The sequence below is a fragment of the Nerophis ophidion genome, linkage group LG14 (assembly GCF_033978795.1).
Source record: "Nerophis ophidion isolate RoL-2023_Sa linkage group LG14, RoL_Noph_v1.0, whole genome shotgun sequence".
Classification (NCBI taxonomy): Eukaryota; Metazoa; Chordata; class Actinopteri; order Syngnathiformes; family Syngnathidae; genus Nerophis; species Nerophis ophidion.
Genome location: NC_084624.1, coordinates 9,420,797 through 9,446,796, shown reverse-complemented (window position 1 = coordinate 9,446,796; position 26,000 = coordinate 9,420,797). Strand labels below are relative to the sequence as shown.

The 26,000-nt window shown below is 40.9% G+C and overlaps 1 protein-coding gene across 4 annotated transcripts in view; it reads left to right on the top strand.

Moving 5' to 3' along the window:
* Nucleotides 1-26,000, top strand: part of pde4ca (phosphodiesterase 4C, cAMP-specific a) — a 154,930-nt gene that overhangs the window by 53,095 nt on the left and 75,835 nt on the right. Inside the window, exon 1 of one of the 4 annotated variants that reach the window (XM_061919792.1) lies at nt 13,244-14,054. The exons of the other annotated variants lie outside the window; for them this stretch is intronic. Within the exon in view, the coding sequence (XP_061775776.1) occupies nt 13,930-14,054 (125 nt within the window). The 5' untranslated portion in view covers nt 13,244-13,929. Of the gene's footprint in view, nt 1-13,243; nt 14,055-26,000 lie in introns of those variants that run through there. 4 annotated transcript variants of the gene reach the window in all.

Here is a 26,000-nt window from a genome sequence, read left to right as displayed (position 1 = left end):
ATAGTAAAGTTTTAACTTGCACTTACAGATGTAGCGACCAACTGTAGTTACTGACAGTGGTTTTATAAAGTTTTCCTGAGGCCATGTGGTGATATCCTTTACACACTGTCGGTTTTTGATGCAGTACCGCCTGAGGGATCAAAAGTCCGTAATATCATCGCTTACGTGCAGTGATTCCTCCAGATTCTCTGAAGTTTTTGATGATTTTACGGACCGTAGATGGTAAAATCCCTAAATTCCTTGCAATAGCTCGTTGAGAAATGTTGTTCTAAAACTGTTTGGCAATTTGCTTACAAATTGGTGACCCTCACCCCATCCTTGTTTGTGAATTATTTAACATTTCATGGAAGCTGTTTTTATACCCAATCATGGCACCCACCTGTTCCCAATTAGCCTGCACACCTGTGGGATGTTCCACATAAGTGTTTGATGAGCGTTCCTCAACTTTATCAGTATTTATTGCCACCTTTCCCAACTTCTTTGTCACGTGTTGCTGGCATCAAATTCTAAAGTTGATGATTATTTGCCCAAAAAAAATGTTTATCAATTTAAACATCAAATATGTTGTCTTTGTAGCATATTCAACTGAATATGGGTTGAAAAGGATTTGCAAATCATTGTATTCCGTTTATATTTACATCTAACACAATTTCCCAACTCATATGGAAACGGGGTTTGTAGTAACAGACATCTTCTAACAATACGTAATATGTACAATATACACACCATAATTGTGTGTGTGTATATATATATATATATATATATATATATATATATTAGGGGTGTGGGGAAAAAATCGAATCGATTCAGAATCGATTCTCATATCTTTAAAATCAAACTTTTTTTAAAAATATTTTTTTAAACGTTTTAATTTTATTTTATTAATCAATCCAACAAAACAATACACAGCAATACCATAACAATGCAATCCAATTCCAAAACCAAACCTGACCCAGCAACACTCAGAACTGCAATAAACAGAGCAATTGAGAGGAGACACAAACACCACACAGAACAAACCAAAAGTAGTGAAACAAAAATGAATATTATCAACATCAGTATCAATATTAATTATAAATTCAGCATAGCAGTGATTAAAAATCCCTCACTGACATTATCATTAGACATTTATAAAAATAATAGAAAAGAACAATAGTGTCACAGCATCGCATCTCATAAGCTTGACAACACACTGTGTCCAATGTTTTCACAAAGATAAAATAAGTCATATTTTTGGTTTGTATAAAAGTTAAAACAAATTTACATTATTGCAATCAGTTGATAAAACATTGTCTTTCACAATTATAAAAGCTTTTTCAAAAAAAAATCTACTACTCTGCTAGCATGTCAGCAGACGGGTAGATCCTGCTGAAATCCTATGTATTGAATGAATACAGAATATTTTTGAATCGGAAAAATATCGTTTTTTTAAAATCGAGAATCGAATCGAAAAAATGAATATATTATCAAATCGTGACCCCAGGAATCAATATTGAATCAAATCGTGGGACACCCAAAGATTTGCAGCCATAATATATATATATATATATATATATATATATATATTTTTTTTTCTCTCTCATTGAAAAGGTTGGTTCATGCTAGATTTGTACTACCTTAAGTTTGTTGTCTGATTAACTTACCAAGGTCAATCATTTTCTTATAACACTATTTTTGAAACAAGGCAAAAGGGACAAAGGTTGAAAATGAATGGATGGATGGAAATTCAGAAAAAAAAAAAAAGCAAAACATGCATGGAATTAAATTATTTGCTATTTCCTAAACTTTAGTCATTGTTTTGCAGTGGCAGTTTCAGAATAAGAATCAGATTATTGGTAAAGTAGGTTTAACACGCACAGAATTGAACTTGGTAAACTGTGCTGTCAGTGTTCAATGCAAGAAACAACGAAAAATGCAACAACAGGAGAGCAAAGTACTATCTGCGGCGCCATCTTAGTATGTAAACAAAGAAGGAAACCTTAAAGGGCATACAAGACATTAACTCGGTGCCATTTCTACATACAGCTACAACCGCATTTCTACATACAGTTATAAAAGTAAAACAAAGTAAAAAGATCAATAAATAATACATGTTGCACACATACAATTTAAACCATGCATAGACAGACAAAACAAAACCACCTACAAACCCTGTTTCCATATGAGTTGGGAAATTGTGTTGGATGTAAATATAAACGGAATACAATGATTTGCAAATCATTTTCAACCCATATTCAGTTGAATATGCTACAAAGACAACTTATTTGATGTTCCAACTCATAAACATTTTTTTGTTGTTGCAAATAATCATTAACTTTAGAATTTGATGCCAGAAACACGTGACAAAGAAGTTGGGAAAGGTGGCAATAAATACTGATAAAGTTGAGGAATGCTCATCAAACACTTATTTGGAACATCCCACAGGTGCAGGCTAATTGGGAACAGGTGGGTGCCATGATTGGGTATAAAAACAGCTTCCCAAAAAATGTTTAGTCTTTCACAAGAAAGGATGAGGCGAGGTACACCCCTTTGTCCACAACTGCGTGAAACAGTTTAAGAACAACGTTTCTCAAAGTGCAATTGCAAGAATTTTAGGGATTTCAACATCTACGGTCCATAATATCATCAAAAGGTTCAGAGAATCTGGAGAAATCACTACACGTAAGCGGCATGGCCGGAAACCAACATTGAATGACCGTGACCTTCCATCCCTCAGACGGCACTGTATCAAAAACCGACATCGGTCTCTAAAGGATATCACCACATGGCCTCAGGAACACTTCAGGAAACCACTGTCACTAAATACAGTTCGTCGCTACATCTGTAAGTGCAAGTTAAAGCTCTACTATGCAAAGCAAAAGCCATTTATCAAAACCATCCAGAAATGCGGCCGGCTTCTCTGGGCCCGACATCATCTAAGATGGACTGATGCAAAGTGGAAAAGTGTTGTGTGGTCTGAGTGGTCCACATTTCAAATTGTTTTTGGAAATATTCGACATCGTGTCATCCGGACCAAAGAGGAAGCAAACCATCCAGACTGTTATCGACGCAGAGTTCACAAGCCAGCATCTGTGATGGTATGGGGGTGCATTAGTGCCCAAGGCATGGGTAACTTACACATCTGTGAAAGCACCATTAATGCTGAAAGGTACATACAGGTTTTGAAACAACATATGCAGCCATCCAAGCGCCGTCTTTTTCATGGACGCCCCTGCTTATTTCAGCAAGACAATGCCAAGCCACATTCAGCACGTGTTACAACAGCGTGGCTTCGTAAAAAAAGAGTGCGGGTACTTTCCTGGCCCGCCTGCAGTCCAGACCTGTCTCCCATGGAAAATGTGTGGCGCATTATGAAGCGTAAAATATGACAGCGGAGACCCCGGACTATTAAAGGACTGAAGCTCTACATAAAACAAGAATTTGAAAGAATTCCACTTTCAAAGCTTCAACAATTAGTTTCCTCAGTTCCCAAACGTTTATTGAGTGTTGTTAAAAGAAAAGGTGATGTAACACAGTGGTGAACATGCCCTTTCCCAACTACTTTGGCACGTGTTGCAGCCATGAAATTCTAAGTTAATTATTATTTGCAAAAAAAAGTAAAGTTTATGAGTTTAAACATCAAATATCTTGTCTTTGTAGCATATTCAACTGAATATGGGTTGAAAAAGATTTGCAAATCATTGTATTCCATTTATATTTACATTTAACACAATTTCCCAACTCATATGGAAACGGGGTTTGTACATTAGGGTTGTACGGTATACCGGGATTAGTATATGTGGAGGTTTCTTCCCTCCTGGTTCCTCGGACCACAAAGCACTGACATGACAGTTCCATTTCAGGGAACACTGCTTTATTTTACAATATTTCAGTCTCTCCGGAGCATTTCAGCAATTTTTGTTGTCTGGCTGTCTCTGTCTCTCGCTCTTGCTCCAACTCCACCACCACTCTCTTCCCCGGCTGCTGCCTTTTAACAGAGCGACAGGTGATTAGATAACCAGGCCCAGGTTGGCCATCTACGCACCTGTTGCTGATTTCGCGGCCAGTCCTGACACACCCCGCCAGTATAGTACCGCGATACTAATGAATCATATTCGGTACTATACAGCCTCTAAAAATTACCGACCCCCCACTCCATCCTAGTCATCTTGTCATGTCATTGCTGGTTTACGAGCAGACGAGCATGTTCGGCAGCGCACACACACAGGGTACTTACAAGCAGATACAGCTTGTAGACAGAAAAGGGAGAACAAATGCATTTTGTCCTAAAAAAGTAAAGATACAGGGGAAGTTATAACACTGAAACACCCTCAGGAAGAGGTGCATTAAGACATGGCTAGCTAGCTAGCAGCTAACATCCATCCACAATCTGCAGTGTTTTAGGTACTTCCAAATCACTAATCCTCGCCTCCATGGCAACAAAGTAAGTTTCTTACAAGTACCATTATCACTGCAGGACGAGGAATAGCTAAACATGCTTCACTACACGCTGTAGCTCCTGATTGTAAAAACGGCATGCGTGGATCTACACCTGACATCCACTGTAATGATACCAAGTACAAGAGCGTATGTCGTCGATACTACTATGATTACATCAATGTTTATTAGCATTACAAAATCTTCTTTTGTTCTAAAAAAAAATCATATTATGTTTATAAAGTCAGTAAATATGTCCCTGGACACATGAGGACTTTGAATATGACCAATGTATGATCCTGTAACTACTTGGTATCGGATCGATACCTAAATGTGTGGTATCATCCAAAACCAATGTAAAGTATCAAAGAAGAGAAGAATAAGTGATTATTACATTTTAACAGAAGTGTAGATAGAACATGTTGAAACAGAAAATAAGCAGATATTAACAGTAAATGGACAAGTAGATTAGTACTCCATTTTTACAGCTTGTCCTTTATAATGCGTACAAAATAATAGGTGTATAAATGACGCAATATGTTACTGCATATGTCAGCAGACTAATTAGGAGTCTTTGTTTGTTTACTTACTACTAAAAGACAAGTTGTCTAGTTTGTTCACTATTTTATTCAAGGACCAAATTGCAATACTAAACATATGTTTAATGTACATTAAGAGTTGTTTTTTTTTAAATATAAAGCCAATAATGCAATTGTTGTGGTCTCCTTTATCTAGAAAAGTATCAAAGTACCAAAGTACCAAAAAGTATCGAAATCCATTTTGGTACCAAAATATTGGTATCGTGACAACACTAACCTACATTTAGTCATACCGCCCCATTTACATAGGTGTGGTATAACTCAGTTGGTAGAGTCGCCGTGCCAGCAACTTGGGGGTTCCAGGTTAGATTCCCACTTCCGCCATCCTAGTCAATGCTGTTGTGTCCTTGTGCAAGACACTTCACCCACCTGCTCCCAGTGCCACCCACACTGGTTTAAATGTAACTTAGTCATTGGGTTTCACTATTTTTAAGCGTTTTGAGTCTCTAGAGAAAAGCGCTATATAAATATAATTAACGCGGTGGCCTCTGCGGTGCTCTACAGCAGGTGCAAAACAGCCAGAGACAGGACCTGACCTGAAATATACAACGAAGAGAGCCGACTCCGTCGTAGGCTCACTAGCTCTGGATGAGCAAGAATCCGTCCAGGCCGAAGTGTCCAATACCTGCTCCTTCAGCCAGGGCTCTGGGAATCTTGTCCATACCGACGCAGTTCAGTTTCTTCCTCGCATCTCTTCCGGTCTCTCCACGCCGTCTCCGAGGTGGCAGAGAGCCAGCCGCTGGTCTCCAGTGCAAACATGAGCATGGCTTCCTGAGGCCGATCCGAAGGTTTCCAAGAAAACCATGAAAGTGCCACTAAGGCGCCTAATCCAAAAGGAACATTTTTTTCCCGTAAACTGGGAAATATTCTTATTTATGTGAGCTACAGCTATAAACAACTGCACTTAAAGGCCTACTGAAATGAGATTTTCTTATTTAAACGGGGATAGCAGGTGCATTCTATGTGTCATACTTGATCATTTCGCGATATCGCCATATTTTTGCTGAAAGGATTTAGTAGAGAACATCGACGATAAAGTTCGCAACTTTTGGTCGCTAATAAAAAAGCCTTATCTGTACCGGAAGTAGCAGACGATGTGCGCGTGACGTCACGGGTTGTGGAGCTCCTCACATCCTCACATTGTTTACAATCATGGCCACCAGCAGCGAGAGCGATTTGGACCAAGAACGCGACAATTTCCCCATTAATTTGAGCGAGGATGAAATATTTGTGGATGAGGAAAGTTAGAGTGAAGCACTAGAAAAAAAAAGAGAAAAAAAGCGACGGCAGTGGGAGCGATACAGATGTTATTAGACACATTTACTAGGATAATTCTGGAAAATCCCTTATCTGCTTATTGTGTTACTAGTGTTTTAGTGAGATTATATGGTCGTACCGGAAAGTCGGAGAGCTGCGGTGACCACCAGTGTCTCTGAGGGAAGCCATATGGAGGAGCCAAGAAAGTCACAGCTGCCTTTTTGACAGCTGCTGCAGGAGGACGCAAACTCCGCTCAAGTCTGCGGTAAGAGCCGACTTAATATCACAATTTTCTCATCCAAAAATTTGCTGGTTGACATGTGGTAGAGAAACATGTTCCATATTAAAGTTTCACAACAAACAAAGAAACACCGGCTGTGCTTTGGTTGCTAAAGGCAGCTGCAATCCACCGCTTTCCACCAACAGCATTCTTCTTTTACGTCTCCATTATTAATTGAAGAAATTGCAAAAGATTCAGCCACACAGATGTCCAAAATACTGTGTAATTATGCGATTAAAGCAGATGACTTTTAGACGTGAGTGGTGCTGGGCTAAAATGTCCGCTACAACCGCAAGCACGCGTCAACATACGAGTCATCATTCCGCGACGCTTTCAACAGGATACCTCGCGGGAAATTTAAAATTGCAATTTAGTCAACTAAAATGTGTTGCAATGTTAATATTTCATCATTGATATATAAACTATCAGACTGCGTGGTGGCTAGTAGTGGCTTTCAGTAGGCCTTTAAATGGAATGCTAAACTTGAAGCTTTGGGGTCTGTGCATTCATTTAAAATCTTCCCCTTTTCAATCTCTTAAACAACAAACATCACTTTCCTGGCCCCTGATTCGTGAAACGGGATGATTCTTAACTCAACACCAAAAAAAAAACTGTGGGAACACAGCCTGTAGATCCCCATCTTCCTGATCTCATGTCAAACATTTCCTGTTGAAGTTTTCCAAAGCGGCACACGGAAGGTCGTCCGGCTATAGTTTCATATTTACTTTTCGCATTTCTGCTCTTCAAAAATACTTTGCCCCCAGCCACGGCTGACCTTGTGTGCATGAGAACATACTCTACATACTGACATACATCTATGTTCTGTAGGGCTGGACCGTGCTGGCAAAATTAATCACCAATATTTTTGATCGACGACGTTTTCATTTATTTGAAAACGTGAGTATTTATTTTCAACTTGAATTGTTAAAAAGCCATCCATCCATTTTCTACCGCTTGTCCCGTTTGGGGTCGCGGGGTAGGAAGGTGCTGGAGCCTACCTCAGCTACATTTGGGCGGAAGGCGGGGTACTCCCTGGACAAGTTGCCACCTTATCGCAGGGCCAACACAGATAGACAGACAACATTCACACTCACATTCACACACTAGGGACCATTTAGTGTTGCCAATCAACCTATCCCCAGGTGCATGTCTTTGGAAGTGGGAGGGGCCTATCCCCAGGTGCATGTCTTTGGAGGTGGGAGGGGCCTATCCCCAGGTGCATGTCTTTGGAGGTGGGAGGAAGCCAGAGTACCCGGGGGGAACCCACGCGGTCAATCAATGTTTATTTATATAGCCCTAAATCACAAGTGTCTCAAAGGGCTGCACAAGCCACAACGACATCCTCGGTTCAGAGCCCACAAAAGGGCAAGGAAAAACTCACAACCCAGTGGGATGTCAATGTGGAGGATTATGAGAAACCTTGGAGAGGAGCATTTTTTCCCCCTTTATCTGGGATTATATTCCCAGTTTTGATCTTGGAGGTCTGGTCACTTATAGCAGTGGTTCTCAACCTTTTTTCAGTGATGTACCCCCTGTGAACAGTTTTTTAATTCAAGTACCCCCTAATCAGAGCAAAGCCTTTTTGGTTGAAAAAAAAAGAGATAAAGAAGTAAAATACAGCACTATGTCATCAGTTTCTGATTTATTAAATTATAAAACAGTGCAAAATATTGCTCATTTGTAGTGGTCTTTCTTGAACAGTTTGGGAAAAAAAGATGTAAAAATAACTCAAAACTTGTTGAAAAATAAACAAGTGATTCAATTATAAATAAAGATTTCCACACTAGAAGTAATCATCAACTTAAAGTGCCCTCTTTGGGGATTGTAATAGAGATCCATATGGATTCATCAACTTCATTCGAAACATTTCTTCAGAAAAAAAGAAATCTTTAGCGTCAATATTTATGGAACATGTCCAAAAAAAAATCTAGCTGTCAACACTGAATATTGCATTGTTGCATTTATTTTTACAGTTTATGAACTGACATTCAGTATTATTCAATAAATGTATTTATAAACTATTTTTGAATTGTTGCTATTTTTAGAATATTTTTTTTAAATCTCATGTATCCCTTGGCAAACCTTCAAGTACCCAAGGGGTACGCGTACCCCCATTTGAGAACCACTGACTTATAACATATAAGAATATTCTATTACTGTTAAGCAAACTATGAATAATAAAACATGTGTCCTTTATCATACTTACACGTATGACAAAAAAATCGCGTGAAAATCGTTGGTATTCAGTGATGTAAGATGAATGAAATGCGCTGACAGGGCATTGAGTGGAGCGAATCACCACTCCAAGATGGCGGCCCCGCGTCTCGTCAGCGCCAGTAGGCAGTAGCAATCCATGCTGCGTCTATTTATAACAGAGGTGTCCAAAGTGCGGCCCGCAAGTAATTTTTTTACGGCCCCACGGCGCATTTTAAAAATACGTTGGAAGAATCTCTAAAACGTAAAAAGTGATATAAAGGAGCAAACGGGTGAAATGTAACAAGAAAATGTTGCTTAACATGATAAGTAATGAATAATTCCACTTGTGATAAGTGTTAAAAATAATGTTCAAAACATAAAACATTCTCATGCATTTTTAGTCCATCCACCTGTTTACCACCGCACCTGTTCAAGAAGTTGCGTAATGGTAAGAAGTAATTTATTTATTATTGGTTAGTGTGGGGCTTGTCCTCCTGGGGATTCTTCAGACCACCAAGCACCGACATGAGAGCCCGTTTCAGGGTTACACTATTGTTTTATTTTTTAATAAGTCTCTCAGTTGCTTTCCAGCAATTGTATTTTTCTCTTTCGTTCTCGCTCGCGCTCTGGCTCCAGCCCCAACCCCGTCTCTCCTCCTGGCTGCTGCTTATAACAGAGCGACAGGTGATTACATAACAAGGCTCAGGTGGGCCATCTACGCAGCTCTCGCTGATTTCGAGGCCGGTCCTGGCACACCCCAGTTCGCTGCAGGCCCGCGGGCCACGCCCCCTCCACAGTTAGCTTCAGAATAACAATGTTATTACAAAGAATAAGAGACCTATTATACTCTGGGAATGTTGGTCTTACTTAAAAATGCACGCGTTTAGTTGTGTTCAGTGTTAAAAAAAAAAATTATATGGCTCTTACGGAAATACATTTTAAAATATTTGGCTTTTTGGCTCTCTCAGCCAAAAAGGTTCCTGACCCCTGCTCTGATAATGAATCAAAATCAATGTCATTATGAATTATTGACCCATTCAAGGCTCCAATTACGTCATATTAAATATTCCACTTGGAGATATTTTTTTGGGGAACATGTTGCATATTTTGTGTTTGCCATATAAAAAACTGAGCTGTTTTTTTTAAAGAAGTGTCTAAATTGAACAAACAAAAAACATTAACAACAATAAAACTTAGAATTGACAGATGGATCTGAAGTTCATCTCGAGAATATTGTGTTAAAAGTAAACAGTAAAAACATTTATAATTTTTTTTTTAACACTTTAAGGAGTAGGACCCTTTAGGATCCCCAATCATTTTAGTGTGATTTTTTTTCAAGTGCCATTGCGCAAAAATCAATGGTGTTATTAGTTATTGACTTTTTTAAGGCTCCAATTATTATATCATCTCAAATATTCCACTTAAAAAAAAAGGGTGATAATATTGCTTATTTTCTTTGACGAAAAGAGCATACAACTTAACTCTTTAAAATCATTATATTGACAGATGGACCTAATGTTGATCTGGAGATTTAAAACTTGAATAATTATAAAACAAAATAATACTAAATAATGAAACATTTTTAATATTTTAAAAACACTTTGGAGTCCCCGGAATCAAGCCTGAGTGGAGGCCGAAATGTATATTGTATTGGTTTTTAAAATAGAAAAATGTCAAAATGGCCCCCGCTTGCTGGACACCCCTGACTTATAAGATGTCTACGCTGAAGATGACTTTCGTTTTTGTTTGACCTTTTTACTTCCTTGTCGCAAGCACCATTTGAACACAATTAAGGTATGTAAATAAACATTTACAAAACCTTGTTGTGTAAATAACTCATGTCACAACGTACACATCTGAGGCTTATAGTCAGGTCCGGCTAATATCCATCCATCCATCTTCTTCCGCTTTATCCGAAGTCGGGTCGCGGGGGCAGCAGCCTAAGCAGGGAAGCCCAGACTTCTCTCTCCCCAGCCACTTCGTCCAGCTCTTCCCGGGGGATCCCAAGGCGTTCCCAGGCCAGCCGGGAGACATAGTCTTCCCAACGTGTCCTGGGTCTTCCCCGTGGCCTCCTACCAGTTGGACGTGCCCTAAACTCCTCCCTCGGGAGGCGTTCGGGTAATATATGGAAATAAAATTGTTTTCTAAAATCTAGTAGGTGCGGCTTATAAAAAAGTTAAAGTACCAATGATTGTCACACACAGTCAAGGTTTGGCGAAATTATTGTCTGCATTAGACCCATTACCTTTGATCACCCCCTGGGAGGTGAGGGGAGCAGTGGGCAGCAGCGGTGGCCACGCCCGGAAACTATTTTTGGTGATTCAACCCCAGATTCCAACCCTTAATGCTGAGTACCAAGCAGGGAGGTAATGGCTCCCATTTTCATAGTCTTTGGTATGACTCGGTTGGGGTTTGAACTTACATCTCATATTGGTGCACTGTACGGCCCGGAAAATAGCGTAATATAGTCCGAGACAAAGCTCCATCTGGAGAGCTAATCAGGGTGATCGCCGTCTTTAGACTTAGACTTAAACCTTAAACTTAGTCCTGCGATTGGGACTGTCACGTTTATGGGATCATGTTCGGTTTTGTTTTTTGGACAATCAGTTCCTATTTTTGCCCTTCCTGGTTTGTTTTGTTACCATAGCAACTCATTAGTTTCACCTGTCATTTCACGCACCTGTTCAATCACCTGTATTATTTAAAGACCTACTGAAATTTGATTTTCTTATTCAAACGGGGATAGCAGGTCCATTCTATGTGTCATACTTGATCATTTCGCCATATTGCCATATTTTTGCTGAAAGGATTTAGTAGAGAACATCCCCGATAAAGTTCGCAACTTTCGGTCGCTGATAAAAAAAGCCTTGCGTTTACCGGAAGTAGCAGACGATGTGCGCGTGACGTCACGGGTTGTGGAGCTCCTCACATCCTCACATTGTTTGTAATGTGAGCCTCCAGCAGCAAGAGCTATTCGGACATTGAAAGCGACAATTTCCCTATTAATTTGAGCGAGGATGAAAGATTCGTGGATGAGGAAATTTAGAGTGAAGGACTATAAAAAATAAAGGCAATGGCAGAGGGAGCGATTCAGATGTTTTCAAACACATTTACTAGGATAATTCTGGGAAATACCTTATCTCCCTATTGTGTTGTAAGTGTTTTAGTGAGTTAAATAATACCTGATAGTCGGAGGTGTGTGGCCACGGGTGTGTTGACGGCAGAGTCTCTGAGGGAAGTCACGAAGCTGCAACAGGACAGAAGCTCCGCTGATCTCCGGTAAGAGGCATCTTATTACCACGATTTTCTCACAGAAAACGGCTGGTCGACATGTAGTCGGGATCCATGTTCGCTTGACCGCTCTGATCCATAGTAAAGCTTCACCTCCGGGAATTTTAAACAAGGAAAAACAGTGTTTTTGTGTGGCTTAAGGCTAAAAGCTTCCCACCTCCACCTTTCTACTTTGACTTTTCCATTATTGATTGAACAAATTGCGAAAGATTCAGCAACACAGATGTCCAAAATACTGCGTAATTATGCGATGAAAAGAGACAACTTTTAGCTGTGTGTGGTGCTGGGCTAATATGTTCCCTCCAACCAATAACGTCACAAACACACGTCAACATTCCGCGACGTTTTCAACAGGAAACTCCGCAGGAAATTTAAAATTGTAATTTAGTAAACTAAAAAGGCCGTATTGGCATGTGTTGCAATGTTAATATTTCATCATTGATTTATAAACTATCAGACTGTGGGGTCGGTAGTAGTGGGTTTCAGTAGGCCTTTAAACCTGTAGTTGCCAGGTGGTCAGCCTGGCCACTTTATCTCTACTCCCTACATGCCATGCCTGTTAACCACACTGTCCATAGTTTTTTTTTTCTGTCAAACTTGGACTATGAGGTGGTTTATTTACCGAGGCAAAGGAAAGTTGGCACGAGCCACATCCTTTATTTTTAACACTATAACTAAAAAAGGCAAACAAAAGGCGCGCACGAGGGCGGAAGTACAAAACTTGGCTATAAAACAAAGACTAGCACAAAGGCATGACTATGGGCAAAAAACAAAACTCAATAACTGTGACATAAAAAAAAAAAAAACTTACGTGGCATGGACAGGAGGGAAACTATGGACTGTGTGGTTTACAGGCATGGCATGAAGGGAGTAGGGATAAAGTCGCCAGGCTGACCACCTGGCAACTATAGGTTTAAATATTACAGGTGATTGAACAGGTGCGCGACATGACAGTTGAAACTAATGAGTTGCTATGGTAACAAAACAAACCAAGAAGTGCAAAAATAGGAAGTGATTGTCCAAAAAACAAAACCGAACATGACCAAAACAAAACATGATCCCATAGACGTAACAGGGACAGCGTGGGGTTTGTGGGCGAGCGACGAGGAAGGGGTTAAAAGGGCTCGAACATTTGGGGAAGGCAGAACCCCTGCTGGCTTGGATCCCGCCCCCTTTCTTAGCTCTGACCTCAGTCTGAAACTTGCTCCCCTACACACACACACTTGCTGGGTCACATACACACACACACACACACACACTGACGCACACGCACGCATACGTCTCACGTGCGCATTCCGCAGAGAACTCTGACCAAACAGAGCGAACATAAACGACAAAGACGTGGGCGAGTGTGAGTGACCGCAGCAGCCGAGCGAGTCGCTGGACGTAAAGGAAGGACGGCTTTGTGTTTGTTGTGTGATTCAAAGGTCTAGCAGCAGCCTGCGAAAAGCATAGTGTGAAACAGAAGAAGAGCAGGAGAGAGAGAGCGAGAGAGAGAGAGAGAGAGAGAGAGAGTAGACACATCCAAAGGGCAGCAGCACCACATTTAGACCTGAAGCCAAGACTTTGGGGATCCATTCATGGAGCACTGCTGAGTGGGATGCAATCCTGCCGGACTGACACCAGGAGGTTGCTCTGAAGAGGAACACACCAGCATGGATTGCATCACCCGAGTCGGCCCGGCTCCGCTGGGCGACCGCCGCTCCTAGAGCCGGAGTCCGTTCCTCCTGGGGGCGGGGGGGGGGCTATGACAACTCCCGGGAAGACGCAGAGAGACGGACCGTCCGACCCGCAGACGCCCGGGATTCGCAGGCGTGAGAGCAGCCCCCAGCTGAGGAGGAGGAGACGAAGCCAGCAGCCCAGAAGAGGAGGCTGACGACGGGGGGGATCATGAGTGTGCCAACCAACTGTGGGTTCTGCTACTCCATGGAGCGAACTATCAGCGTGCGCGGCAGGACCATATGGGGATCACCGTGTGCTGTCAACAGGCCCATTGACATACAGAAACACAGGCGGTAACTAGGAGCCCTCATTTCTCTCCTATCTATCTGTTTTCATCTGTCCACACACACACACACACACACACACACACACACACACACACACACACACACACACACACACACACACACACACACACACACACACACACACACACACATCATGTATGGGTCACATCCGACACTTGGTGCATAGCAAGTAGTTTTAACTCCAACTCTCCCCATCATGAACAATACATGGTGTATTGTCACACAACATGAAATAGTGTACATTATTCTAGTCTTCATGCTCTCTTTCTTCAGAACATTCTTATTTTTTGGGACAGACTAGTCTTGAGTCTACACCAGGTCTCCTCTCTTATCTGCTGTTTTTGCAACTGGCATGACTGGACATATGCCACAGTGTGTATAATTAATAGGGTTCTCATTCATGGTTCTCATTCATCCAGTTATTGTAGTTTAGTCTGAGACTTAGATTGGTCTAGTCTGAGACTTAGATTGGTCAGATCTAGTCTGAGACTTAGATTGGTCTAGTCTGAGACTTAGATTGGTCAGATCTAGTCTGAGACTTAGATTGGTCTAGTCTGAGACTTAGATTGGTCAGATCTAGTCTGAGACGTAGATTGGCCAGATCTAGTTTAAGACTTAGATTGGTCAGATCTTACCTGAGACTTAGATTGGTCAGATCTTGTCTGAGACTTAGATTAGTCAGATCTTGACTGAGACTTAGATTGGTCAGATGTAATCTTAGAATTAGATCGGTCAGATCTTGCCTGAGACTTAGATTGGTCTGATTTAGTCTGAGACTAAAGTTGGTCATATCTAGAGTGAGACTTAGATTGGTCAGATCTTACCTGAGACTTAGATTGGTCAGATCTTGTCTGAGACTTAGATTAGTCAGATCTTGACTGAGACTTAGATTGGTCAGATGTAATCTTAGAATTAGATCGGTCAGATCTTGCCTGAGACTTAGATTGGTCTGATTTAGTCTGAGACTAAAGTTGGTCATATCTAGAGTGAGACTTAGATTGGTCAGATCTAGTCTGAGATTTAGATTGGTCAGATCTAGTCTTGGACTTAGATTGGTCAGATCTAGTCCGGAACCTAGATTGGTCAGATCTTGCCTGAGACTTAGATGGGTCAGATCTAGTCCAAGACTTAGATTGGTCAGATCTAGTCTGAGACTTAGATTGGTCAGATCTAGTCCGAGACTTAGATTGGTCAGATCTAGTCCGAGACTTAGATTGGTCAGATCTTACCTGAGACTTAGATTGGTCAGATCTAGTCTGAGACTTAGATTGGTCAGATCTAGTCTAAGATTTAGATTGGTCAGATATAGTCTGAGACTTAGATTGGTCAGATCTAGTCCGAGACTTAGATTGGTCAGATCTAGTCTGAGACTTAGATTGGTCAGATCTAGTCTAAGATTTAGATTGGTCAGATATAGTCTGAGACTTAGTTTGGTTAGATCTTGCCTGAGACTTAGATTGGTCAGATCCAGTGTGAGACTTAAATTGGTCAGATATAGTCTGAAACTTAAATTGGTCAGGTCTAATTTGAGACTCAAATTGGTCAGGTATAGTCTGAGACTCTTAATTGGTCAGGTGTAGTCTGAGATTTAGATTGGTCAGATATAGTCTGAGACTTAGTTTGGTTAGATCTTGCCTGAGACTTAGATTGGTCAGATCCAGTGTGAGACTTAAATTGGTCAGATATAGTCTGAAACTTAAATTGGTCAGGTCTAATTTGAGACTTAAATTGGTCAGGTATAGTCTGAGACTCTTAATTGGTCAGGTCTAGTCTGAGACTTAGATTGGTCAGATCTAGTCTGAGACTTAGATTAGTCAGGGCTAGACTGGTCAGACGTAGTCTAGCAGCTGGTGCCAAAACCCAAAATGTTTATAATTCAAAACCAGGAGGTTGTGCCTCGGCAAAGGATGGTTTCGCCCTATCATAGTGAGAAAAATGATTTTGGACTGGTGGTAGTCGATCCACAGCGAATGTTCTGCCACACAATATCTCAATGCTAACGAGGGGAAATGACAGTTCAAGGACTGTTGTTGGCTTTGACAGTTAGGATTGTTTGTTTCCATCAAATCAGCTGTTTTTCTCACTATGATAGTACGAAACCATCCTTGCCCCGGCACATCCTCCTGGTCTTGGAGCATAAATATTTGGCATTTTGGCACCAGCTGCTAGACTGCATCTGACCAACCTAAATCTAAGAGCATGAACTGATGAAACCTACGAAGATATTGGCAGCAGCCGCTAGACTACATCTGACCAGTCTCAGACTAGATCTGACCAGTCTATTATCATGGACTAATGAAGTGTACTTGGTTGAGTGGCCAAACATCTTCTAAGACGAACCAAACAGTCCAGTTGCGACGTAATTGAACACAAACATAATGCTCAAATGTTCTGATCATATTTATTACAAACATGTATTTTTAAGGAGATGTACGTTATTTTCAGACACAGCCAACGCTCTAGCACTAGAAAAAAACGAGTTTTTGTTTGATACCGTCACACGTCACGGCATTATTGTACTTTGAAAGCGCAATACCGTGGTATCTACAATACCAATACACCCTTAACATTTACTTTTATTCTATTACCGTTAAAAGTGGCCTCAGAGAAGCATCAACATAGTGCCGTGTTTGGGAAATATTCACTTTCTTTAATACACCTTACTAAAGTAAGACCAGGATGGACCGCTCGCCTGTGTATCGGTTGGGGACATCTCTACGATGCTGATCCGACTCCGCTTGGGATGGTTTCCTGTGGACGGGACTTTCGCTGCTGTCGTGGATCCGCTTTGAACTGAACTCTCGCGGCTGTGTTGGAGCCACTATGGATTGAACTTTCACAGTATCATGTTAGACCCGCTCGACATCCATTGCTTTCGGTCCCCTAGGGGTGGTGGGTTGCCCACATTTGAGGTCCTCTCCAAGGTTTCTCATAGTCAGCACTGTCACTGGCGTCCCACTGGGTGTGAGTTTTCCTTGCCCTTATGTGGGTTCTTCCGAGGATGTCGTAGTCGTAGTGGTTTGTACAGTCCTTTGAGACATTTGCGATTTAGGGCTGTATAAATAAACATTGACTGATTGACCTTCATGAGACAGTTGATACTGCATTCGGTAAGTAGTGGACTCTGTAGGCAGCCAGTCAACACGTGAAGACATCCACATACAAATGTAGACCAGGCACATTTACACACTACAAAATCCTGTGTGCTCACTGCATTAATGCACATCCTCCTTCTCATCATAGCATGAAAGTCAAACACTGGTTCTCGAGCCTCTCTTGTTGTCGTCAGTTGCAGCCACAGAACCGTGTGGGCGGACTCTGAGATAAAGTCTTGTTTACTTTATGGTATTCTGCGCCGTCTCAGGCACTCGGCTTGTTTAGCATTTGGGATACACGGTACAATTTGGTGTGTGTGTGTGTGTGTGTGTGTGTGTGTGTGTGTGTTTGTGTGCGAACTAGAGTTCCCCCTTTCTCCCTCCCTCACATATATACAGTACCTTCCCGTACAGAATTGTATTCCATAAACCCGTCTCTTCTAGAAACTTCACTAAAACATTTGGCTGCTGCCGAGTTGCTGTTTAGGAGTAACCTTCTCATACCTTCCTCTCTCTTAGTTGTATCCTTTTTTTTCCCCCCCCACAATGAATGAGTGCATGTTTCACTGACTCCACCTCATTGCAGCTGTCACATAATCCTGTTGGGTGTTTATTTACAGGGTGCTCCCCCTTACAGTTCTTCCCGCTGCCACTGTGTTCTGTATCGCTAAAATTCGCTCCATTCTGTCCACTAAAGACGCGGAGATCGTTATCCATGCGTTTGTTACGTCTCGCCTCGATTACTGTAACGTATTATTTTCGGGTCTCCCCATGTCTAGCATTAAAAGATTACAGTTGGTACAAAATGCGGCTGCTAGACTTTTGACAAGAACAAGAAAGTTTGATCATATTACGCCTGTACTGGCTCACCTGCACTGGCTTCCTGTGCACTTAAGATGTGACTTTAAGGTTTTACTACTTACGTATAAAATACTACACGGTCTAGCTCCATCCTATCTTGCCGATTGTATTGTACCATATGTCCTGGCAAGAAATCTGCGTTCAAAGGACTCCGGCTTATTAGTGATTCCCAAAGCCCCAAAAAAGTCTGTGGGCTATAGAGCGTTTTCCGTTCGGGCTCCAGTACTCTGGAATGCCCTCCCGGTAACAGTTCGAGATGCCACCTCAGTAGAAGCATTAAAGTCTCACCTTAAAACTCATTTGTATACTCTAGCCTTTAAATAGACTCCCTTTTTAGACCAGTTGATCTGCCGTTTCTTTTCTTTTTCTTCTATGTCCCACTCTCCTTTGTGGAGGGGGTCCGGTCCGATCCGGTGGCCATGTACTGCTTGCCTGTGTATCGGCTGGGGACATCTCTGCGCTGCTGATCCGCCTCCGCTTGGGATGGTTTCCTGCTGGCTCCGCTGTGAACGGGACTCTCGCTGCTGTGTTGGATCCGCTTTGGACTGGACTCTCGCGACTGTGTTGGATCCATTATGGATTGAACTTTCACAGTATCATGTTAGACCCGCTCCACATCCATTGCTTTCCTCCTCTCCAAGGTTCTCATAGTCATCATTGTCACCGACGTCCCACTGGGTCATTATTGTCACCGACGCCCCACTGGGTGTGAGTTTTCCTTGCCCTTATGTGGGCCTACCGAGGATGTCGTAGTGGTTTGTGCAGCCCTTTGAGACACTAGTGATTTAGGGCTATATAAGTAAACATTGATTGATTGATTGATATTGCGTATACGTTTCTTCCTGCTGTACTCGTGTCCCACTGTAATTGACACTCTTTCAAAAGATGTTCCTTTAATTAACGATACGGGTACCTCTCTGAGCTGCTTTTGTATTAATGTCTGCTTTGCCAGCTGATCTGCCAATTCGTTGCCTGTGTGAGCCGGAACCCTCTCATGCTTTAACATTATTTTACGTACGTCATTAACTATATCTTGTCTGCTTTGTGACCTAAAATATCGAATAGGGATTAGCGCCAACCTTAAATTGGAGTAGGCCACCAACTTTTTTAGTTTTGACTTTGTAAAGAGTCTTTATTCAGTAGAAGCATTTAAGTCTCTCCTTAAAACTCATTTGTGTACTCTAGTCTTTAAGTAGACCCCCTTTTTAGACCAGTTGATCTGCCGTTTCTTTTCTTTTTCTCCTCTTTTTCATCTCCCTTGTGGATGGGGTCCGGTCCGATGGCCATGGTTGAAGTACTGGCTGTCCAGAGTCGGGACCCAGGATGTGAAGTGAAGTGAAGTGAATTATATTTATATAGCGCTTTTCTCTAGTGACTCAAAGCGCTTTACATAGTGAAACCCAATACCTAAGTTACATTTAAACCAGTGTGGGTGGCACTGGGAGCAGGTGGGTAAAGTGTCTTGCCCAAGGACACAACGGCAGTGACTAGGATGGCGGAAGCGGGAATCGAACCTGCAACCCTCAAATTGCTGGAACGGCCGCTCTACCAACCGAGCTATGCCGCCCCAGGATGGACCGCTCGCCTCTGTATCGGTTGGGGACATCTCTGCGCGGCTAATCCGCCTCCGCTTGGGATGGTTTCCTGTTGGCTCCACTGTGGACGGGACTCTCGCTGCTGTGTTGGATCCGCTTTGGACTGGACTCGCGCGGCTGTTTTGGATCCACTATGGATTGAACTTTCACAGTATCATGTTAGACCCGCTCGACATCCATTGCTTTCGGTCCCCTAGAGGGGCGGGGGTTGCCCACATATGCGGTCCTCTCCAAGGTTTCTCATAGTCATCATTGTCACTGGGTGTGAGTTTTCCTTGCCCTTATGTGGGCCCTACCAAGGATATGGTAGTGGTTTGTGCAGCCCTTTGAGACACTAGTGATTGAGGGCTATATAAATAATCATTGATTGATTGATTGATTGATTGATTAATTTTCTTCATACAAGAAAAATCTTTGAGTGGTGGTTGCTATGTCTGAAGTAGGGTTGTCCCGATAACAATATTTTGGTACCGGTTCCAAAATGTACTTCAATACTTTTCGATACTTTTATAAATAAATGGAATTATTGGCTTTATTTCAAGAAAAAATCTTAGGGTAAATTAAACATGTTTATTTTTGCAGTTTTGTCCTTAAGTAAAATAGTGAACATACTTTTCTTTCATTAGTAAGTAAACAAACAAAGACTCCTAATTAGTCTGCTGACATATGCAGTAACATATTGTGTCATTTATACACCTATTATTTTTTCAACATTATTAAGGACAAGTGATAGAAAATATTAATCCACTTGTTCATTGACTGTTAATATCTGCTTACTTTCTCTTTTAACATGTTCTATCTACACTTCTGTTAAAATGTAATAATAAGTTATTCTTATCTTGTTTGATACTTTACATTAGTTTTGGATGATACCACAAATTTGGGTGTCGATCCGATACTCAATAGTTACAGGATGATACATTGGTCATATTCAAAGTCCTCATGTGTCTAGGGACGTAGTTCCTGAGTTTAAAAACATAAGATAAATGGAAAAAAGAACAAAAGATTTTGTGATGCTAAAAAATATCGATGTAATATCGACAGTAGTATCGATCCCTGTATCAAAAACCAAATTCAATCTCTAAAGTATATCACCACATGTGCTCAGGAACACTTCAGAAAACCACTGTCACTAAATACAGTTGGTCGCTACATCTATAAGTGCAAATTAAAGCTCTACTATGCAAAGTGAAAGCCATTTATCAACAACATCCAGAAACGCCGCCGGCTTTTGTGGGCCCGAGATCATCTAAGATGGACTGATGCTAAGTGTGAAAGTGTTCTGTGGTCTGACGAGTCCACATTTCAAATTGTTTTTGGAAATATTCCACATCTTGTCATCCGGACCAAAGGGGAAGCGAACCATCCAGACTGTTATTGACGCAAAGTTGAAAAGCCAGCATGTGTGATGGTATGGTGGTGCATTAGTGCCCAAGGCATGGGTAACTTACACATCTGTGAAGGCACCATTAATGCTGAAAGGTACGTACAGGTTTTGGAACAACATATGCTGCCATTTTAGCGCCGTCTTTTTCATGGATGCCCCTGCTTATTTCAACAAGACAATGCCAAGCCACATTCGGCACGTGTTACAACAGCGTGGCTTCGTAAAAAAAGAGTGTGGGTACTTTCCTGGTCCGCCTACATTTCAAACCTGTCTCCCTTCGAAAATGGGTGGCGCATTGTGAAGCGTGAAAAAATGAAAGTAATATCGACAGTAGTATCAACTAAATACGCTCCTGTACTTGGTATCATTACAGTGGATGTCAGCTGGCATTTGTTTACATTGTGACAGCAGTGAGCTATTGTATCCTCATAGTGTGTCGTGAAGCATGTTTAGATATAAGGGAGTGGTACTTTTTAGAGGTGGTATAGTACCGAATATGATTCATTAGTATTACAGTACTTTACTAGTATCGGTATACCGTACAACCCTAGTCTGAAGCAATACTCGTTACATTAAAAGTCCTATATTGTGCTATTTTTAAACAGTCAGATGTCCCACAATAGTGTCTGCGTGTCCAAAATTGAAGCTTAACGCTGGATTTTAGACAGTTAAGTGATTTTAGTACACCTACTGGGAGCATCCATATTTCTCCCTTAATTGCTAATAAGCCCGAAGACACCTGGCAGTGTAATTCCAAGAAGCAATTTTGTGCATTATATCCACAATTTACACATAATCTGTGACCCTGCACTTGGTCAAAGTATAACAACGTCACATTAAGGCGACCCAAACAGTAGCAACACAGTCACATTTTAACCAGCGCTGTCAGATGATTGCATTTGTTAATTCAGATTAATCACACTTTTGCTCATTGATTAATCACAGGAAAATACTTGCATGCATAATTCAAACCAGACCCCAATATTTTGACACAAATGCAATTTCATTGTCAGAATGTCACACAGGATTTTTTTTTTTTTTTTTTATTACTGGAAAGCACACTATTTGTTTTAAAAGTTTTTTCTAAACCATTGCTTTTCAACCACTGTGCCGTGAGATACAGTCTGGTGTGCCGTGGGAGATTGTCTAATTTCACCTATTTGAGTGAAAAATATTTTTTTGTAAACCAGTAATTATTTTGTTGTTGTTGAGTGTCGCTGCTGTCTAGAGCAGTGTTTTTCAACCACTGTGCCGCAGCACACTAGTGTGCCGTGAGATACGATCTGGTGTGCCGTGGGAGATGATCTAATTTGACCTATTTGGGGTAAAAAAACGTTTTTTGCAAACCAGTGATTGTAGTCTGCAAATAATGTGTTGTTATTGAGTGTCAGTTTTGTCTAGAACAGTGTTTTTCAACCACTGTGCCGCGGCACACTAGTGTGCCGTGGGAGATTGTCCAATTTCACCTATTTGGGTGTAAAATATTTTTTGCAAACCAGTAATTATAGTCTGCAAATGATGTGTTGTTGAGTGTCGGTGCTGTCTAGAGCTCATATCAGTAGGTGGCAGCCGGTAGCTAATTGCTTTGTAGATTTTGTAAACAGCGGGAGGCAGCATGCAGGTAAAAAGGTGTCTAATGCTTAAACAAAAAATTAACAAAAGTTGAGTGCCCCTAAGAAAAGGCATTCAAGCTTAGGGAAGGCAATGCAGAACCAAACTAAAACTGAACGGGCTACAAAAGTACACAAATACAGAATGCTGGACGACAGCAAAGACTTACCGTGGAGCAAAGACGACGTCCACAATGTACAACCGAACATGACATGACAATCTACAATGTCCCCACTAAGAAAGATAAAAACAACTTGATTGATAAAACAAAGTAGATGCGGGCAATATTGCTCAAAGGAAGACATGAAACTGCTACAGGAAAATACCAAAAAAAGAGAAAAAGCCACTAAAATAGGAGCGCAAGACAAGAAGTAAAACACTATATACAGGAAAAGAGCAAAAAAGTGAAAATAAGTCAGGGTGTGATGTGACAGGTGGTGACAGTACACCTACTTTGAGACAAGAGCTATAGTGATACATGCTTGCTTATGCTTTAAAGTCATATCCAACAGTTGCAACAACGACTTTTTACTGTCAACTGAGGTTAGTTTTTGAATGATTTCTGCTGGTGGTGTGCCTCCGCATTTTTTCAACGCAAAAAATGTGCCTTTGCTCAAAAAAGGTCGAAAAACTCTGATCTAAACTGAGGTTTTTGGCGGCTGCTGGTATTTCAAGTGTCTAATAGGGCTGATAAATGTATTTTATGAATGAATCGCGATTCTTATTTGTAACGATTCTTAATCGATTAAAAAAAATTATCTAAAATGTATTTATTTTTTATCTGTCCTATTCAGCCACTTAGGCAAATTATATTTTTTATGTAAACCAGGGATGTCAAAGTGGTTTTCATTGAGGGCCACATGGTAGTCAATTATGGCTGCCATCAGAGGGCCAATTCTAACCGTCAGTAATGTATGAATTTGCCCCTGGATTTCATTATCCATCATCCATTTATCTTCCGTTTAGCCGAGGTCGGGTCGCGGGGGCAGCAGCGTAAGCAGGGAAGCCCAGATTTTCCTCTCCCTAGCCACTTCGTCCAGCTACTCCCGGGAGATCCCAAGGCGTTCCCAGGCCAGCCGGGAGAGATAGTCTTCCCAACGTGTCCTGGGTCTTCCCCGTGCCCTGAACACCTCCCGAGGGAGGCGTTTGGGTGGCATCCAACCCCCTCATCTGGTTCCTCTCCATGTGGAGGAGCAGCGGCTTTACTTTGAGCTCCTCCCGGATGACAGAGCTTCTCATCCCATCTCTAAGGGAGAACCCCACACTGTAAAAAAAAATTCTGTAAAAAAACGGTCATCTACTGGCAGCTACGGCTGCCAAACGAAAACCATAAAATTAAAGTAAAACATGAAACGTTTTGCGGAAATTACATCACAGCCCCCCTCCGTGCGTCGGTTGAGGTGGGCGGGGTTTGGTGGTTGCGGGGGTGTAGCCCGGAAGAGTCAGAGCTGCATGGGATTCTGGGTATTTGTTCTCTTGTGTTTATGTTGTGTTACGGTGAAGATGTTCTCCCGAAATGTGTTTGTCATTCTTGTTTGATGTGGGTTCACAGTGTGGCGCATATTTGTACGGCCACCGTCAGTGTGACGTCTATGGCTGTTGACTGTTGATCAAGTATGTCTTGCAGTCACCAATGTATTTCATATTACAGAGAAAAATGTTAAATTGTTAGTATAAGCATTAACCTTTATGTAACAGGCTACATATATTTTTCAACTTGAATGTAAAAATACACATTAATATTAAAAAAACAAGATTTACCTTAAAATTACATATAAAACTGTTAGATTGTTAGTACGGACATAGACTTTTATATAACAAGCTTCATATTTAATGAAAGTTAATTACTGTAATTTTACATGAATTTGAAAGTTATTTGAGAAAATAGAAAATGATATGTATAATTAATTTGGTATTTTTCTGTAAAAAAAAAAGAAATATACATAGTTTGTCATTACTTACATATTACTTAAAATAACAGGCGGTTTGTTTATTTACAGATAATGTCTTCAATTCTACAGTTTTATAACCTATTTAAAAAAAATGGAAAAATTATAGTAAAAATTTAGTCTAAATTAACCATAAAAATAGGATTTTTTTTTTACAGTGTACCACCAGGCGGAGGAAACTAATTTGGGCCGCTTGTACCCGTGATCTTGTCCTTTCGGTCATAACCCAAAGATCATGACCATAGGTGAGGATGGGAACATAGATCAAACGGTAAATTAAGAGCTTTGCCTTCCGGCTCAGCTCCTTCTTCACCACAACGGATTTCATTATTTATTATATAAACTGTTTTAACTAGACTGTCAAATTTACAGTAAAAACTTCACATTTCCAACATTTTTACTGTAAAATATAGTGTTGTTGGTTTTTTTTTGGGCAACATTTTGTGTGTAAATGAAAAAACAGTAAAATTGTTAAATGGACATTGGTTAAATTGACATTGGTTTTTACTACAATATATTGCTAATGGAAAAATAGTAAAAATTATATATTTTTTATCCTGGCTACTTAGCTGCCAGTTTGTCTACCGTAAAAACAAATGGACCGTCTTTCCATTTACAGTAATACACCCTTAACAACAACAACCGTAGATTTGACAGTAAAAATATGGCCGCTCAGTCAACAGAATTTTACCGCAAAAATGTTTTAGTTTTTTTCAATTTACAGTAATATGCTGTCATTTTTATAAATTTCATGGGTAGTTTGCTGTAAAATCATAAGTCTTGCAGACATTTAAGTATTTATTTTTTATTTATACAAAATATGTTTGGAAAGTATGATAATCCATCCATCCATCCATCCATCCATCCATCCATCTCAGGGTTTCCCGCAGCGATTTATTGTTAAGGCAACAAAGGGCCACCGCCTAAATTAAAGCCTTAAAAATATATATATTTATATATATTAAAAAATATATGTATTTTTAATTTTTGTCCTGTAAATTAAGCATGATGAGTTGAGCATATGTCAGCATGTGGGCCCACTTTTAACTCTTTTTTTAAACGCTTATTGGAAACGCTTACTGAAAGTAAGTCATTAATTTGACTTTGTCATTATTTTGTCGTACTAAGTCAACATTTAAGTCAAAATGATGACATACTTAGTATCTCAGGTAACTGGGGACTGTTTTGTGTTTTGTTTTTACTTTACGGAAAAAATATCGAGAGATATATGTCTTATGTTGCCACTCAGCATACGGAGCGGAAAACACAACCAAATATTGTAGGCTTCTTCACGCGACTAAGCCGGCCTACTTCACCACAGTCTGTAGTCTATTGCTGCCCCCGCGACTTGACCTCGGATAAGCGGAAGAAGATGGATGGATGGATGGATGGATGGATGGATGGATGTGTCACCGGTCCGATCCGGTGGCCAT